The sequence below is a fragment of the Heterodontus francisci genome, chromosome 30 (assembly GCF_036365525.1).
Source record: "Heterodontus francisci isolate sHetFra1 chromosome 30, sHetFra1.hap1, whole genome shotgun sequence".
Taxonomy (NCBI): domain Eukaryota; kingdom Metazoa; phylum Chordata; class Chondrichthyes; order Heterodontiformes; family Heterodontidae; genus Heterodontus; species Heterodontus francisci.
In genome coordinates, this window is record NC_090400.1 from 60,855,596 (window position 1) to 60,871,193 (window position 15,598).

At 45.6% G+C, this 15,598-nt stretch overlaps 1 protein-coding gene across 1 annotated transcript in view; it reads left to right on the plus strand.

Moving 5' to 3' along the window:
- Nucleotides 1-602: 602 nt before the first annotated feature.
- Nucleotides 603-15,598, plus strand: part of LOC137346452 (unconventional myosin-Ic-like) — a 79,703-nt gene continuing 64,707 nt past the window's right edge. The window contains exons 1-2 of the mRNA XM_068009901.1: nucleotides 603-688; nucleotides 988-1,186. Coding sequence (XP_067866002.1) covers nucleotides 603-688; nucleotides 988-1,186 — 285 coding nt within the window. The remainder of the gene's footprint in view (nucleotides 689-987; nucleotides 1,187-15,598) is intronic.

The window sequence follows — 15,598 nt, forward strand, 5'->3', positions numbered from 1 at the left end:
GTCTCCCAGCTGAGAACCTCTACAAACTCTGCTGCCCCGTATCCTAACTCACATTATGTCCCGTTCACCCATCACCCCTGTGCTCACTGACCTACATTGGCTGCTGGTCCAGCCACATCTCCATTTTAAAATTCTCATCTTTGTTTTTAAATCCCTCCATGGCCTTGCCTTCCCAATCTCTGTAATTTCCATAGTCTCTGCACTCCTCTAATTCCGGCCTCTTGTGCTTCCTGATTTTACTCGCTCCACCATTGGTGGCCGTGCCTTCTGCTGCCTGGGCCCTAAGCTCTGGAATTCCCTCCTTAAACCTCTCCACCCCTTCTGTCTCCTTTAAGATGCTCCTTAATATTTTGCTATGTGGCTCGGTGTCAAATGATGCCCGATAACACTCCTGTGAAGTGCCTTGGGATGTTTTACTATGTTATAAATGGAACTTGTTGTTGAGTGCTGTTGGATCTGCTCCTTTCTATGGCTTTTGGGTTTCTCAGTCCCTCACCTGAAAGTCCATCGTGGCAGGTTGTGAGTTTGCCCACAATCTGGTGGCTAAAGGCAGTACCTTTCCATTGCTGCTCTGTGTTGAGTTACACTGAGACAGCAGTAAGATGCAGCAATTGAGCTGCATCACCTGGGAGGTTGGTGGGAGGGGAATATCAGCCAGAACCCCAGATCCAAACCTCCTGTTTGTTCAGTAAGGACAGGATTGGTCTCAGTGGTGATGACCCTCTGGTCACATGGGTCTGGGCTCATGCATGGGGAATGGCCACAGAGAGAGCAGAGAGAAGATTGCAGTTGCATCAATCTCTGGTCAGATCCCATCTGGAGTAACTGGGTTCAGTCCTGGCCACGGCACCTCAGAAAGGATAATATTGGCCATACAGTGGGTGCAGTGCAGATTCACCAGAATGATACCAGGGCTAAAGGGTTAAATTATGAGGATAAGTTACACAAACTAGGCTTGTAATCCCAAATACCCACTCTGCTTTGTAGTTACGCCATATCGGACAACTCCTACCGTTCGATGAGGTTGGAGAGGAAGGACCAGTGCATTCTGATCTCCGGTGAGAGTGGAGCCGGCAAAACTGAAGCCTCCAAGAAGATCCTTCAGTACTACGCAGTGACCTGTCCCACCAGCGTGCGAGTGGAGACGGTGCGAGACCGGCTGCTCCAGTCTAACCCTGTGCTGGAGGTAAGCAGCTTGCTCTGGCTGGTAGTGGGATATATTTCATGATTGGATGCTCCATGTGATGAACTGTCCTAGGGTAGAATGTGCCTGACAGTCTTCACATGGCCAGTGCTGATCTCTGTGGGAAGACACTGAGCCTCCATTTGTTCCCCACATGAGGAGCAATGGTAGATGTCTCCAGCCCAGCCTTGTGCACAGCGGAGAAATCTGATATGGGGAATATGGTGAATATGGTGAATAGCTAGCCATCAGGCCAGTATAATAAAGGCAAAATACTCAGATGCTGGAAATCTGGAATAAAAATAGCAAGTGCTGCGTATTTCCAGCACTTTCTGTTATTTAAGCCATCAGGCTGGTGTTGGTATCAGTGAGAAGGTCACTTGTACTTGGCATTGTGTACTGCATCAGCCTCGGCTCAGTGGTTAGCACTCTCTCTCTCCCACCTCTGAAGGTTGTGGGTTCAAGTCTCACTCCAGAGACATGCGCACAAACGTCCAGGCTGACACTCCCAGTGCATTGCTGAGGGAGCTGTTTGAGGTGCTGTTTTTCAATGGAGATGTTAAACTGAGGCCCTGTGAGCTCTCCCAGGTGGACGTAAAAAAAAACCCATGGCCACTATTATGAAGAAGAGTGGGAGAGTTCTCCCCAGTGTCCTGGACAATGTTTATCCCTCAATCAACATCCGTAAAACAGATTAACTGGTCATTATCACGTTGTTTGTGGGATCTTGCTGTGTGCAAATTGGCTGCCGTGTTTCCGACATTACAACAGTGACTCCACTTCAAAAGTACTTAATTGGCTGTAAAGTGCATTGGACATCCTGAGGTAATGAAAGGCGCGATAAAAATGCAAGCTTTTTTTTTAACCAATTGGCAAAAGAACACATCGGACGACAGCGCAATGGCACCAACGCTCCTCCTGTGCAGTCTGAACACAATATGATTTCAATATGATAAAACAGGATCTGGCCAAAGTGGACTGGGAGCAGCTACTTGTAGGAAAGTCTACATCAGACCAGTGGGAGTCATTCAAAAAGGAAACAGTGAGAGTTCAGGGCCAATATGTACCTATTAAGGTGAAGGGTAGGACCAACAAATCCAGGGAACCCTGGATGTCCAGGGATATAGAGGATTGGATAAGGAAAAAAAAAGGAGGCTTATGGCAGATTCAGAGGGCTGAAAACAGCGGAGGCACTAGAGGAGTATAGAAAGTGTAAGGGGGGTAACTTAAAAAAGTAATTAGGAGAGCGAAGAGGGGACATGAAAAAACACTGGCGGGCAAGATATAGGAAAATCCCAAGGCGTTTTATAAGTATATTAAGGGCAAGAGGATAACCAGGGAAAGAGTAGGGTCCATTAAGGACCAAAGTGGCAATCTGTGTGTGGAGCCGCAGGACATCGGTGAGGTTTTAAATGATTACTTTTCATCTGTGTTCACTATGGAGAAGGACGATGTAGGTGTAGAGATCAGGGTGGGGGATTGTGATATACTTGAAGTATTAGCGGTTTTAGCGGGCTTAAAAGTGGATAAATCCCCAGGCCCAGATGAGATGTAACCCAGACTGTTATGTGAGGCAAGGGAGCAGATAGCGGGGGTTCTGACACATATTTTCAGATCCTCTCTGGCCACAGGAGAGGTACCAGAGAGCTGGAGGACAGCGAATGTGGTACCATTATTCATGAAGGGTAGCAGGGATAAACCAGGTAATTACAGGCTGGTGAGTCTAACATCAGTGGAAAAAATTCTGAGGGACAGGATTAATCTCCACTTGGAGAGGGAGAGATTAATCAGGGATAGTCAGCATGGCTTTGTCAGGGGACATAGAGTCTAACAAACTTGATTGAATTTTTCGAGGAGGTGACTAGATGTGTAGATGAGGGCAAAGCAGTTGATGTAGTCTACATGGACTTCAGTAAGACTTTTGATAAGGTCCCACATGGGAGATTGGTTACGAAGGTAAGAGCCCATGGGATCCAGGGCAATTTGGCAAATTGGATCCAAAATTGGCTTAGTGGCAGGAGGCAGAGGGTGATGGTCGAGGGTTGTTTTTGCGATTGGAAGCCTGTGACCAGTGGATCGGTGCTGGGACCCTTGCTGTTTGTCGTGTACATTAATGATTTAGACGTGAATATAGGAGGTATGATCAGTAAGTTCACAGATGACATGAAAATTGGTGGTGTTGTAAATCGTGAGGAGGAAAGCCTCAGATTACAGGACGGTATAGATGGGCTGGTAAGATGGGCGGAGCAGTGACAAATGGAATTTAATCCTGAGAAATGTGAGGTGATGCATTTTGGGAGGACTAAAAGGCAAGGGAATATACAGTGGATGGTACGACCCTAGGAAATACAGAGGGTCAGAAGGACCTTGGTGTACTTGTCCATAGATCACTGAAGGCAGCAGCACAGGTAGATAAGTTGGTTAGGAAGACATATGGGATAGCTGATGATGTGCCTTTATTTAAGACGGACACCAGGGATAAGCCAGGGAACTACAGGCCGGTGAGCCTTACATCAGTGGAGGGAAGGTTATTGGAAGGGATTCTGAGAGACAGGATTTATATGCATTTGGAAAGGCATGGTCTAATTAGCGATAGTCAGCATGGCTTTGTGCGTGGGTAATCATGCCTTGCGAATTTGATTGAGTTTTTTGAGGAGGTGACCAAGAGGTTTGACGCGGGCAGGGCGGTGGAAGTTGTCTACATGGACTTGAGCAAGGCATTTGACAAGATCCCGCATGGGAGGCTGGTCCGGAAGGTTCAAACACATGGGATCCAGGGTGAGCTAGCAAATTGGATACAAAATTGGCTTGGTGATAGGAGGCAGAGGGTGGTAGTGGAGAGTTGATTTGCAGATTGAAGGCCGATGAGAAGCTCACTGTCTCTGTGTAAATGGAGAATCAGCTCACGGTCTCTGTGTAAATGGAGAATCAGCTCACTGTCTCTGTAAATGGAGAATCAGCTCACTGTCTCAGTATGTAGACTGCCCGACCAGAGGGGAGGCAATATTGGATTTGGTACTAGGTAATGAACCAGGGCAAGTGATAGAGCTGTTGGTGGGCGAGCACTTTGGAGATAGTGATCACAATTCTGTAGCATTCACTGTGGTAATGGAGAGGGATAGGTATGTGCAACAGGGCAAGGTTTACAATTGGGGGAAGGGTAGATATGATGCTGTCAGGCAGGAACTGAGGAGCATAAGTTGGGAGCATATGCTGGCAGGGAAGGGCACGGTCGAAATGTGGAACTTTTTCAAGGAGCAGATAGTAGGGGCCATTGATAAGCATGTCCCTGTCAGACAGGGAAGGGATGGTCATGTGAGGGAACCGTGGTTGACAAGAGAGGTTGAGAGTCTTGTTAGGAAGAAGAAGGATGCGTATATAAAGTTGAGGAAAAAGGGCACAGGCATAGCTCTGGAGGGATACAAGATGCCCAGGAAGGATCTGAAGAAAGGGATTAGGAGAGCTAAGAGAGGGCATGAAAAATGCTTGGCGGGTAGGATAAAAGAAAACCCCAAGGCCTTTTACGCGTATGTCAGAAATATGAGGATGACTAGGGGGACCGTAGGTCCGGTCAAGGACAATAGCGGGAGACTGTGTGTTGAGCCGGAAGAGATAAGTGAGGTTTTGAATGAGTACTTCTCTTCGGTATTTACGAATGAGAAGGGGTGTATTACTGAAGAGGACGGTGTGAAACAGACTGGTAAGCTCGAGGAAGTGCTCGTTAGGAGGGAAGATGTGTTGGGGTTTTTGAATAACTTGAAGATAGACAAGTCTCCCGGGCCTGACGGGGTATATCCAAGGATGTTATGGGAAGCAAGGGATGAAATTGCAGAGCCGCTGGCAATGATCTTTTCATCTTCTCTGTTGACGGGGGTGGTACCAGGTGATTGGAGGGTGGCAAATGTTGTGCCCCTGTTCAAGAAAGGGAATAGGAACAACCCTGGGAATTACAGGCCAGTTAGTCTTACTTCGGTGGTAGGCAAGTTGATGGAAAAGGTGCTGAGGGATAGGATTTCTGAGCATCTGGAAAGACACTGCTTGATTCGGGACAGTCAGCACGGTTTTGTGAGGGGTAGGTCTTGCCTCACAAGCCTGATTGAATTCTTTGAGCAGGTGACCAAGCAAGTGGATGAGGGTAAACCAGTGGATGTGGTGTACATGGATTTTAGTAAGGCATTTGATAAGGTCCCCCATGGTAGACTTATGGAGAAAGTCAGGAGGCATGGGATAGTGGGGAATGTGGCCAGTTGGATTAAGAATTGGCTAACTGATAGAAGGCAGAGAGTGGTCTTAGATGGTAAATACTCAGCCTGGAGCCCAGTTACCAGTGGCGTGCCACAGGGATCAGTTCTGGGTCCTCTCCTGTTTGTGATTTTTATTAACGACTTGGATGAGGAAGTCGAAGGGTGGGTCAGTAAATTTGCAGATGATACAAAGGTTGGTGGAGTTGTGGATACCGAGGAGGGCTATTGTCGTTTGCAAAGGGACTTGGATAGGTTGCAGTGCTGGGCTGAAAAGTGGCAGATGGAGTTTAACCCTGAAAAGTGTGAGGTCGTCCATTTTGGAAGGACAAACACGAATGCAAAATACTGGGTTAACGGTAGGGTTCTTGGGCATGTGGAGGAGCAGAGAGACCTTGGGGTCTATGTGCATAGATCGTTGAAAGTTGCAACTCAAGTGGATAGGGCTGTGAAGAAGGCATATGGGGTGTTAGCGTTCATTAGCAGAGGGATTGAATTTAAGAGCCGTGAGGTGATGATGCAGCTGTACAGGACCTTGGTAAGGCCTCATTTGGAGTACTGTGTGCAGTTCTGGTCGCCTCATTTTAGGAAGGATGTGGAAGCCTTGGAGAGGGTGCAGAGGAGATTTACCAGGATGTTGCCTGGAATGGAGAATAAGTCTTACGAGGAAAGGCTGAACATTCTAGGCCTCTTCTCATTAGAACGGAGAAGGATGAGGGGTGACATGATAGAGGTTTATAAGATGATCAGGGGAATAGATAGGGTAGACAGTCAGAAACTTTTTCCCCGGGTGGAGCAAAGCGTTACAAGGGGTCATAAATTTAAGGTGAAGGGTGGGAGATATAAGGGGGATGTCAGGGGAAGGTTCTTTACCCAGAGAGTGGTCGGGGCATGGAATGCCTTGCCTGGGGAAGTTGTTGAGTCAGAAACTTTAGGGACTTTCAAACGGCTTTTAGATAGGTATATGGATAAAGGAGAATGATGGGGTATAGATTAAATTGTCCTTGACAGAGGACAAAGGATCGGCACAACATCGTGGGCCGAAGGGCCTGTTCTGTGCTGTATTTTTCTATGTTCTATGTTCTATGTCTCTGTGTAAATGGAGAATCAGCTCACGGTCTCTGTGTAAATAGAGAATCAGCTCACTGTCTCTGTGTAAATGGAGAATCAGCTCACTGTCTCTGTGTAAATGGAGAATCAGCTCACTGTCTCTGTGTAAATGGAGAATCAGCTCACTGTCTCTGTGTAAATGGAGAATCAGCTCACTGTCTGTGTAAATGGGGAATCAGCTCACTGTCTCTGTGTAAATGGAGAATCAGCTCACTGTCTCTGTGTAAATGGAGAATCAGCTCACTGTCTCTGTGTAAATGGAGAATCAGCTCACTGTCTCTGTGTAAATGGAGAATCAGCTCACTGTCTCTGTGTAAATGGAGAATCAGCTCACTGTCTCTGTGTAAATGGGGAATCAGCTCACTGTCTCTGTGTAATTGGGGAATCAGCTCACTGTCTCTGTGTAAATGGAGAATCAGCTCACTGTCTCTGTGTAAATGGGGAATCAGCTCACTGTCTCTGTGTAAGTGGAGAATCAGCTCACTGTCTCTGTGCAAATGGGGAATCAGCTCACTGTCTCTGTGTAAATGGGGAATCAGCTCACTGTCTCTGTGTAAATGGGGAATCAGCTCACTGTCTCTGTAAATGGGGAATCAGCTCACTGTCTCTGTAAATGGAGAATCAGCTCACTGTCTCTGTAAATGGAGAATCAGCTCACTGTCTCTGTAAATGGAGAATCAGCTCACTGTCTCTGTAAATGGGGAATCAGCTCACTGTCTCTGTAAATGGAGAATCAGCTCACTGTCTCTGTAAATGGAGAATCAGCTCACTGTCTGTGTAAATGGAGAATCAGCTCACTGTCTCTGTAAATGGGGAATCAGCTCACTGTCTCCGTGTAAATGGAGAATCAGCTCACTGTCTCTGTAAATGGAGAATCAGCTCACTGTCTCTGTGTAAATGGAGAATCAGCTCACTGTCTCTGTGTAAATGGAGAATCAGCTCACTGTCTCTGTAAATGGAGAATCAGCTCACTGTCTCTGTGTAAATGGAGAATCAGCTCACTGTCTCCGTGTAAATGGAGAATCAGCTCACTGTCTCTGTAAATGGAGAAACAGCTCACTGTCTCTGTGTAAATGGAGAATCAGCTCACTGTCTCTGTAAATGGAGAATCAGCTCACTGTCTCTGTGTAAATAGAGAATCAGCTCACTGTCTCTGTGTAAATGGAGAATCAGCTCACTGTCTCTGTGTAAATGGAGAATCAGCTCACTGTCTCTGTAAATGGAGAATCAGCTCACTGTCTCTGTGTAAATAGAGAATCAGCTCACTGTCTCTGTGTAAATGGAGAATCAGCTCACTGTCTCTGTGTAAATGGAGAATCAGCTCACTGTCTCTGTGTAAATGGAGAATCAGCTCACTGTCTCTGTGTAAATGGAGAATCAGCTCACTGTCTCTGTGTGAATGGAGAATCAGCTCACTGTCTCTGTGTAAATGGGGAATCAGCTCACTGTCTCTGTAAATGGGGAATCAGCTCACTGTCCCTGTAAATGGGGAATCAGCTCACTGTCTCTGTGTAAATGGAGAATCAGCTCACTGTCTCTGTGTAAATGGAGAATCAGCTCACTGTCTCTGTAAATGGGGAATCAGCTCACTGTCTCTGTAAATGGAGAATCAGCTCACTGTCTCTGTGTAAATGGAGAATCAGCTCACTGTCTCTGTGTAAATGGGGAATCAGCTCACTGTCTCTGTGTAAATGGGGAATCAGCTCACTGTCTCTGTGTAAATGGAGAATCAGCTCACTGTCTCTGTGTAAATGGGGAATCAGCTCACTGTCTCTGTGTAAATGGAGAATCAGCTCACTGTCTCTGTGTAAATGGAGAATCAGCTCACTGTCTCTGTGTAAATGGAGAAACAGCTCACTGTCTCTGTGTAAATGGAGAATCAGCTCACTGTCTCTGTAAATGGAGAATCAGCTCACTGTCTCTGTGTAAATGGAGAATCAGCTCACTGTCTCTGTAAATGGGGAATCAGCTCACTGTCTCTGTAAATGGAGAATCAGCTCACTGTCTCTGTGTAAATGGAGAATCAGCTCACTGTCTCTGTGTAAATGGGGAATCAGCTCACTGTCTCTGTGTAAATGGGGAATCAGCTCACTGTCTCTGTGTAAATGGAGAATCAGCTCACTGTCTCTGTGTAAATGGGGAATCAGCTCACTGTCTCTGTGTAAATGGAGAATCAGCTCACTGTCTCTGTGTAAATGGAGAATCAGCTCACTATCTCTGTGTAAATGGGGAATCAGCTCACTGTCTCTGTAAATGGGGAATCAGCTCACTGTCCCTGTAAATGGGGAATCAGCTCACTGTCTCTGTGTAAATGGAGAATCAGCTCACTGTCTCTGTGTAAATGGAGAATCAGCTCACTGTCTCTGTGTTAATGGAGAATCAGCTCACTGTCTCTGTAAATGGGGAATCAGCTCACTGTCTCTGTGTAAATGGGGAATCAGCTCACTGTCTCTGTGTTAATGGAGAATCAGCTCACTGTCTCTGTGTAAGTGGAGAATCAGCTCACTGTCTCTGTGTAAATGGGGAATCAGCTCACTGTCTCTGTGTCAATGGAGAATCAGCTCACTGTCTCTGTAAATGGGGAATCAGCTCACTGTCTCTGTGTAAATGGGGAATCAGCTCACTGTCTCTGTAAATGGAGAATCAGCTCACTGTCTCTGTGTAAATGGGGAATCAGCTCACTGTCTCTGTGTAAATGGAGAATCAGCTCACTGTCTCTGTGTAAATGGAGAATCAGCTCACTGTCTGTGTAAATGGGGAATCAGCTCACTGTCTCTGTGTAAATGGGGAATCAGCTCACTGTCTCTGTGTAAATGGAGAATCAGCTCACTGTCTCTGTGTAAATGGAGAATCAGCTCACTGTCTGTGTAAATGGGGAATCAGCTCACTGTCTCTGTGTAAATGGAGAATCAGCTCACTGTCTCTGTGTAAATGGAGAATCAGCTCACTGTCTTTGTGTAAATGGGGAATCAGCTCACTGCCTCTGTGTAAATGGGGAATCAGCTCACTCTGTCTGTAAATGGAGAATCAGCTCACTGTCTCTGTGTAAATGGGGAATCAGCTCACTGTCTCTCTGTAAATGGAGAATCAGCTCACTGTCTCTGTGTAAATGGAGAATCAGCTCACTGTCTCTGTGTAAATGGGGAATCAGCTCACTGTCTCTGTGTAAATGGAGAATCAGCTCACTGTCTCTGTGTAAATGGAGAATCAGCTCACTGTCTCTGTGTAAATGGAGAATCAGCTCACTGTCTCTGTGTAAATGGGGAATCAGCTCACTGTCTCTGTAAATGGAGAATCAGCTCACTGTCTCTGTGTAAATGGGGAATCAGCTCACTGTCTCTGTGTAAATGGGGAATCAGCTCACTGTCTCTGTGTAAATGGGGAATCAGCTCACTGTCTCTGTAAATGGGGAATCAGCTCACTGTCTCTGTAAATGGGGAATCAGCTCACTGTCTCTGTGTAAATGGGGAATCAGCTCACTGTCTCTGTAAATGGGGAATCAGCTCACTGTCTCTGTAAATGGGGAATCAGCTCACTGTCTCTGTAAATGGGGAATCAGCTCACTGTCTCTGTAAATGGAGAATCAGCTCACTGTCTCTGTAAATGGGGAATCAGCTCACTGTCTCTGTGTAAATGGAGAATCAGCTCACTGTCTCTGTAAATGGAGAATCAGCTCACTGTCTCTGTGTAAATGGAGAATCAGCTCACTGTCTGTGTAAATGGGGAATCAGCTCACTGTCTCTGTAAATGGAGAATCAGCTCACTGTCTGTGTAAATGGGGAATCAGCTCACTGTCTCTGTGTAAATGGGGAATCAGCTCACTGTCTCTGTAAATGGAGAATCAGCTCACTGTCTCTGTAAATGGAGAATCAGCTCACTGTCTGTGTAAATGGAGAATCAGCTCACTGTCTCTGTGCAAATGGAGAATCAGCTCACTGCCTCTGTGTAAATGGGGAATCAGCTCACTGTCTCTGTAAATGGGGAATCAGCTCACTGTCTCTGTGTAAATAGAGAATCAGCTCACTGTCTCTGTGTAAATAGAGAATCAGCTCACTGTCTCTGTAAATGGGGAATCAGCTCACTGTCTCCGTGTAAATGGAGAATCAGCTCACTGTCTCTGTGTAAATAGAGAATCAGCTCACTGTCTCTGTGTAAATAGAGAATCAGCTCACTGCCTCTGTGTAAATGGGGAATCAGCTCACTGTCTCTGTAAATGGGGAATCAGCTCACTGTCTCCGTGTAAATGGAGAATCAGCTCACTGTCTCTGTGTAAATAGAGAATCAGCTCACTGTCTCTGTGTAAATAGAGAATCAGCTCACTGCCTCTGTGTAAATGGGGAATCAGCTCACTGTCTCTGTGTAAATAGAGAATCAGCTCACTGTCTCTGTGTAAATAGAGAATCAGCTCACTGTCTCTGTGTAAATAGAGAATCAGCTCACTGTCTCTGTGTAAATAGAGAATCAGCTCACTGCCTCTGTGTAAATGGGGAATCAGCTCACTGTCTCTGTGTAAATGGAGAATCAGCTCACTGTCTCTGTGTAAATGGAGAATCAGCTCACTGTCTCTGTAAATGGAGAATCAGCTCACTGTCTCTTTGTAAATGGAGAATCAGCTCACTGTCTCTGTAAATGGAGAATCAGTTCACTGTCTCTCTGTAAATGGAGAATCAGCTCACTGTCTCTGTGCAAATGGAGAATCAGCTCACTGTCTCTGTGTAAATGGGGAATCAGCTCACTGTCTCTGTAAATGGAGAATCAGCTCACTGTCTCTTTGTAAATGGAGAATCAGCTCACTGTCTCTGTAAATGGAGAATCAGTTCACTGTCTCTCTGTAAATGGAGAATCAGCTCACTGTCTCTGTAAATGGGGAATCAGCTCACTGTCTGTGTAAATGGGGAATCAGCTCACTGTCTCTGTAAATGGAGAATCAGCTCACTGTCTCTTTGTAAATGGAGAATCAGCTCACTGTCTCTGTAAATGGAGAATCAGTTCACTGTCTCTCTGTAAATGGAGAATCAGCTCACTGTCTCTGTGCAAATGGAGAATCAGCTCACTGTCTCTGTAAATGGGGAATCAGCTCACTGTCTCTGTGTAAATGGGGAATCAGCTCACTGTCTCTGTAAATGGGGAATCAGCTCACTGTCTCTGTGTAAATGGGGAATCAGCTCACTGTCTCTGTAAATGGAGAATCAGCTCACTGTCTCTTTGTAAATGGAGAATCAGCTCACTGTCTCTGTAAATGGAGAATCAGTTCACTGTCTCTCTGTAAATGGAGAATCAGCTCACTGTCTCTGTGCAAATGGAGAATCAGCTCACTGTCTCTGTGTAAATGGGGAATCAGCTCACTGTCTCTGTAAATGGAGAATCAGCTCACTGTCTCTTTGTAAATGGAGAATCAGCTCACTGTCTCTGTAAATGGAGAATCAGTTCACTGTCTCTCTGTAAATGGAGAATCAGCTCACTGTCTCTGTGCAAATGGAGAATCAGCTCACTGTCTCTGTGCAAATGGAGAATCAGCTCACTGTCTCTGTGTAAATGGGGAATCAGCTCACTGTCTCTGTAAATGGAGAATCAGCTCACTGTCTCTGTGCAAATGGAGAATCAGCTCACTGTCTCTGTGCAAATGGAGAATCAGCTCACTGTCTCTGTGTAAATGGGGAATCAGCTCACTGTCTCTGTAAATGGAGAATCAGCTCACTGTCTCTGTGTAAATGGGGAATCAGCTCACTGTCTCTGTGCAAATGGGGAATCAGCTCACTGTCTCTGTGTAAATGGAGAATCAGCTCACTGTCTCTGTGTAAATGGGGAATCAGCTCACTGTCTCTGTAAATGGAGAATCAGCTCACTGTCTCTGTGTAAATGGGGAATCAGCTCACTGTCTCTGTGTAAATGGGGAATCAGCTCACTGTCTCTGTGTAAATGGGGAATCAGCTCACTGTCTCTGTGTAAATGGAGAATCAGCTCACTGTCTCTGTGTAAATGGGGAATCAGCTCACTGTCTCTGTGTAAATGGGGAATCAGCTCACTGTCTCTGTAAATGGAGAATCAGCTCACTGTCTCTGTGTAAATGGGGAATCAGCTCACTGTCTCTGTGTAAATGGAGAATCAGCTCACTGTCTCTGTGTAAATGGAGAATCAGCTCACTGTCTCTGTAAATGGAGAATCAGCTCACTGTCTCTGTGTAAATGGGGAATCAGCTCACTGTCTCTGTGTAAATGGAGAATCAGCTCACTGTCTCTGTAAATGGAGAATCAGCTCACTGTCTGTGTAAATGGAGAATCAGCTCACTGTCTCTGTAAATGGGGAATCAGCTCACTGTCTCTGTGTAAATGGGGAATCAGCTCACTGTCTCTCTGTAAATGGAGAATCAGCTCACTGTCTCTGTAAATGGGGAATCAGCTCACTGTCTCTGTGTAAATGGAGAATCAGCTCACTGTCTCTGTGTAAATGGAGAATCAGCTCACTGTCTCTGTGTAAATGGAGAATCAGCTCACTGTCTCCGTGTAAATGGAGAATCAGCTCACTGTCTCTGTAAATGGAGAATCAGCTCACTGTCTCTGTGTAAATGGGGAATCAGCTCACTGTCTCTGTAAATGGAGAATCAGCTCACTGTCTCTGTGTAAATGGGGAATCAGCTCACTGTCTCTGTGTAAATGGGGAATCAGCTCACTGTCTCTGTGTAAATGGGGAATCAGCTCACTGTCTCTGTGTAAATGGAGAATCAGCTCACTGTCTCTGTGTAAATGGAGAATCAGCTCACTGTCTCTGTGTAAATGGGGAATCAGCTCACTGTCTCTGTGTAAATGGGGAATCAGCTCACTGTCTCTGTAAATGGAGAATCAGCTCACTGTCTCTGTGTAAATGGGGAATCAGCTCACTGTCTCTGTAAATGGAGAATCAGCTCACTGTCTGTGTAAATGGAGAATCAGCTCACTGTCTCTGTAAATGGGGAATCAGCTCACTGTCTCCGTGTAAATGGGGAATCAGCTCACTGTCTCTGTGTAAATGGAGAATCAGCTCACTGTCTCTGTGCAAATGGGGAATCAGCTCACTGTCTCTGTAAATGGAGAATCAGCTCACTGTCTCTGTGTAAATAGAGAATCAGCTCACTGTCTCTGTGTAAATGGGGAATCAGCTCACTGTCTCTGTGTAAATGGGGAATCAGCTCACTGTCTCTGCAAATGGAGAATCAGCTCACTGTCTCTGTAAATGGAGAATCAGTTCACTGTCTCTGTAAATGGAGAATCAGCTCACTGTCTCTGTAAATGGGGAATCAGCTCACTGTCTCTGTAAATGGAGAATCAGCTCACTGTCTGTAAATGGAGAATCAGCTCACTGTCTCTGTAAATGGAGAATCAGCTCACTGTCTCTGTAAATGGAGAATCAGCTCACTGTCTCTGTAAATGGAGAATCAGCTCACTGTCTCTGTAAATGGAGAATCAGCTCACTGTCTCTGTAAATGGAGAATCAGCTCACTGTCTCTGTAAATGGGGAATCAGCTCACTGTCTCTGTAAATGGAGAATCAGCTCACTGTCTCTGTAAATGGAGAATCAGCTCACTGTCTCTGTAAATGGAGAATCAGCTCACTGTCTCTGTAAATGGAGAATCAGCTCACTGTCTCTGTAAATGGAGAATCAGCTCACTGTCTCTGTAAATGGAGAATCAGCTCACTGTCTCTGTAAATGGAGAATCAGCTCACTGTCTCTGTAAATGGAGAATCAGCTCACTGTCTCTGTAAATGGAGAATCAGCTCACTGTCTCTGTAAATGGAGAATCAGCTCACTGTCTCTGTAAATGGAGAATCAGCTCACTGTCTCTGTAAATGGAGAATCAGCTCACTGTCTCTGTAAATGGAGAATCAGCTCACTGTCTCTGTAAATGGAGAATCAGCTCACTGTCTCTGTAAATAGAGAATCAGCTCACTGCCTCTGTGTAAATGGGGAATCAGCTCACTCTGTCTGTAAATGGAGAATCAGCTCACTGTCTCTGTGTAAATGGGGAATCAGCTCACTGTCTCTGTGTAAATGGAGAATCAGCTCACTGTCTCTGTGTAAATGGGGAATCAGCTCACTGTCTCTGTAAATGGAGAATCAGCTCACTGTCTCTTTGTAAATGGAGAATCAGCTCACTGTCTCTGTAAATGGAGAATCAGCTCACTGTCTCTGTAAATGGAGAATCAGCTCACTGTCTCTGTGTAAATGGAGAATCAGCTCACTGTCTCTGTGTAAATGGAGAATCAGCTCACTGTCTCTGTGTAAATGGAGAATCAGCTCACTGTCTCTGTAAATGGAGAATCAGCTCACTGTCTGTGTAAATGGAGAATCAGCTCACTGTCTCTGTAAATGGGGAATCAGCTCACTGTCTCTGTGTAAATAGAGAATCAGCTCACTGTCTCTGTGTAAATAGAGAATCAGCTCACTGTCTCTGTAAATGGGGAATCAGCTCACTGTCTCTGTGTAAATAGAGAATCAGCTCACTGTCTCTGTGTAAATGGAGAATCAGCTCACTGTCTCTGTAAATGGGGAATCAGCTCACTGTCTCTGTGTAAATAGAGAATCAGCTCACTGTCTCTGTGTAAATAGAGAATCAGCTCACTGTCTCTGTGTAAATGGAGTATCAGCTCACTGTCTCTGTAAATGGGGAATCAGCTCACTGTCTCTGTGTAAATAGAGAATCAGCTCACTGTCTCTGTGTAAATAGAGAATCAGCTCACTGTCTCTGTGTAAATGGGGAATCAGCTCACTCTGTCTGTAAATGGAGAATCAGCTCACTGTCTCTGTGTAAATGGGGAATCAGCTCACTGTCTCTGTAAATGGGGAATCAGCTCACTGTCTCTGTGTAAATAGAGAATCAGCTCACTGTCTCTGTGTAAATAGAGAATCAGCTCACTGTCTCTGTGTAAATGGGGAATCAGCTCACTCTGTCTGTAAATGGAGAATCAGCTCACTGTCTCTGTGTAAATGGGGAATCAGCTCACTCTGTCTGTAAATGGAGAATCAGCTCACTCTCTCTGTGTAAATGGGGAATCAGCTCACTGTCTCTGTGTAAATGGAGAATCAGCTC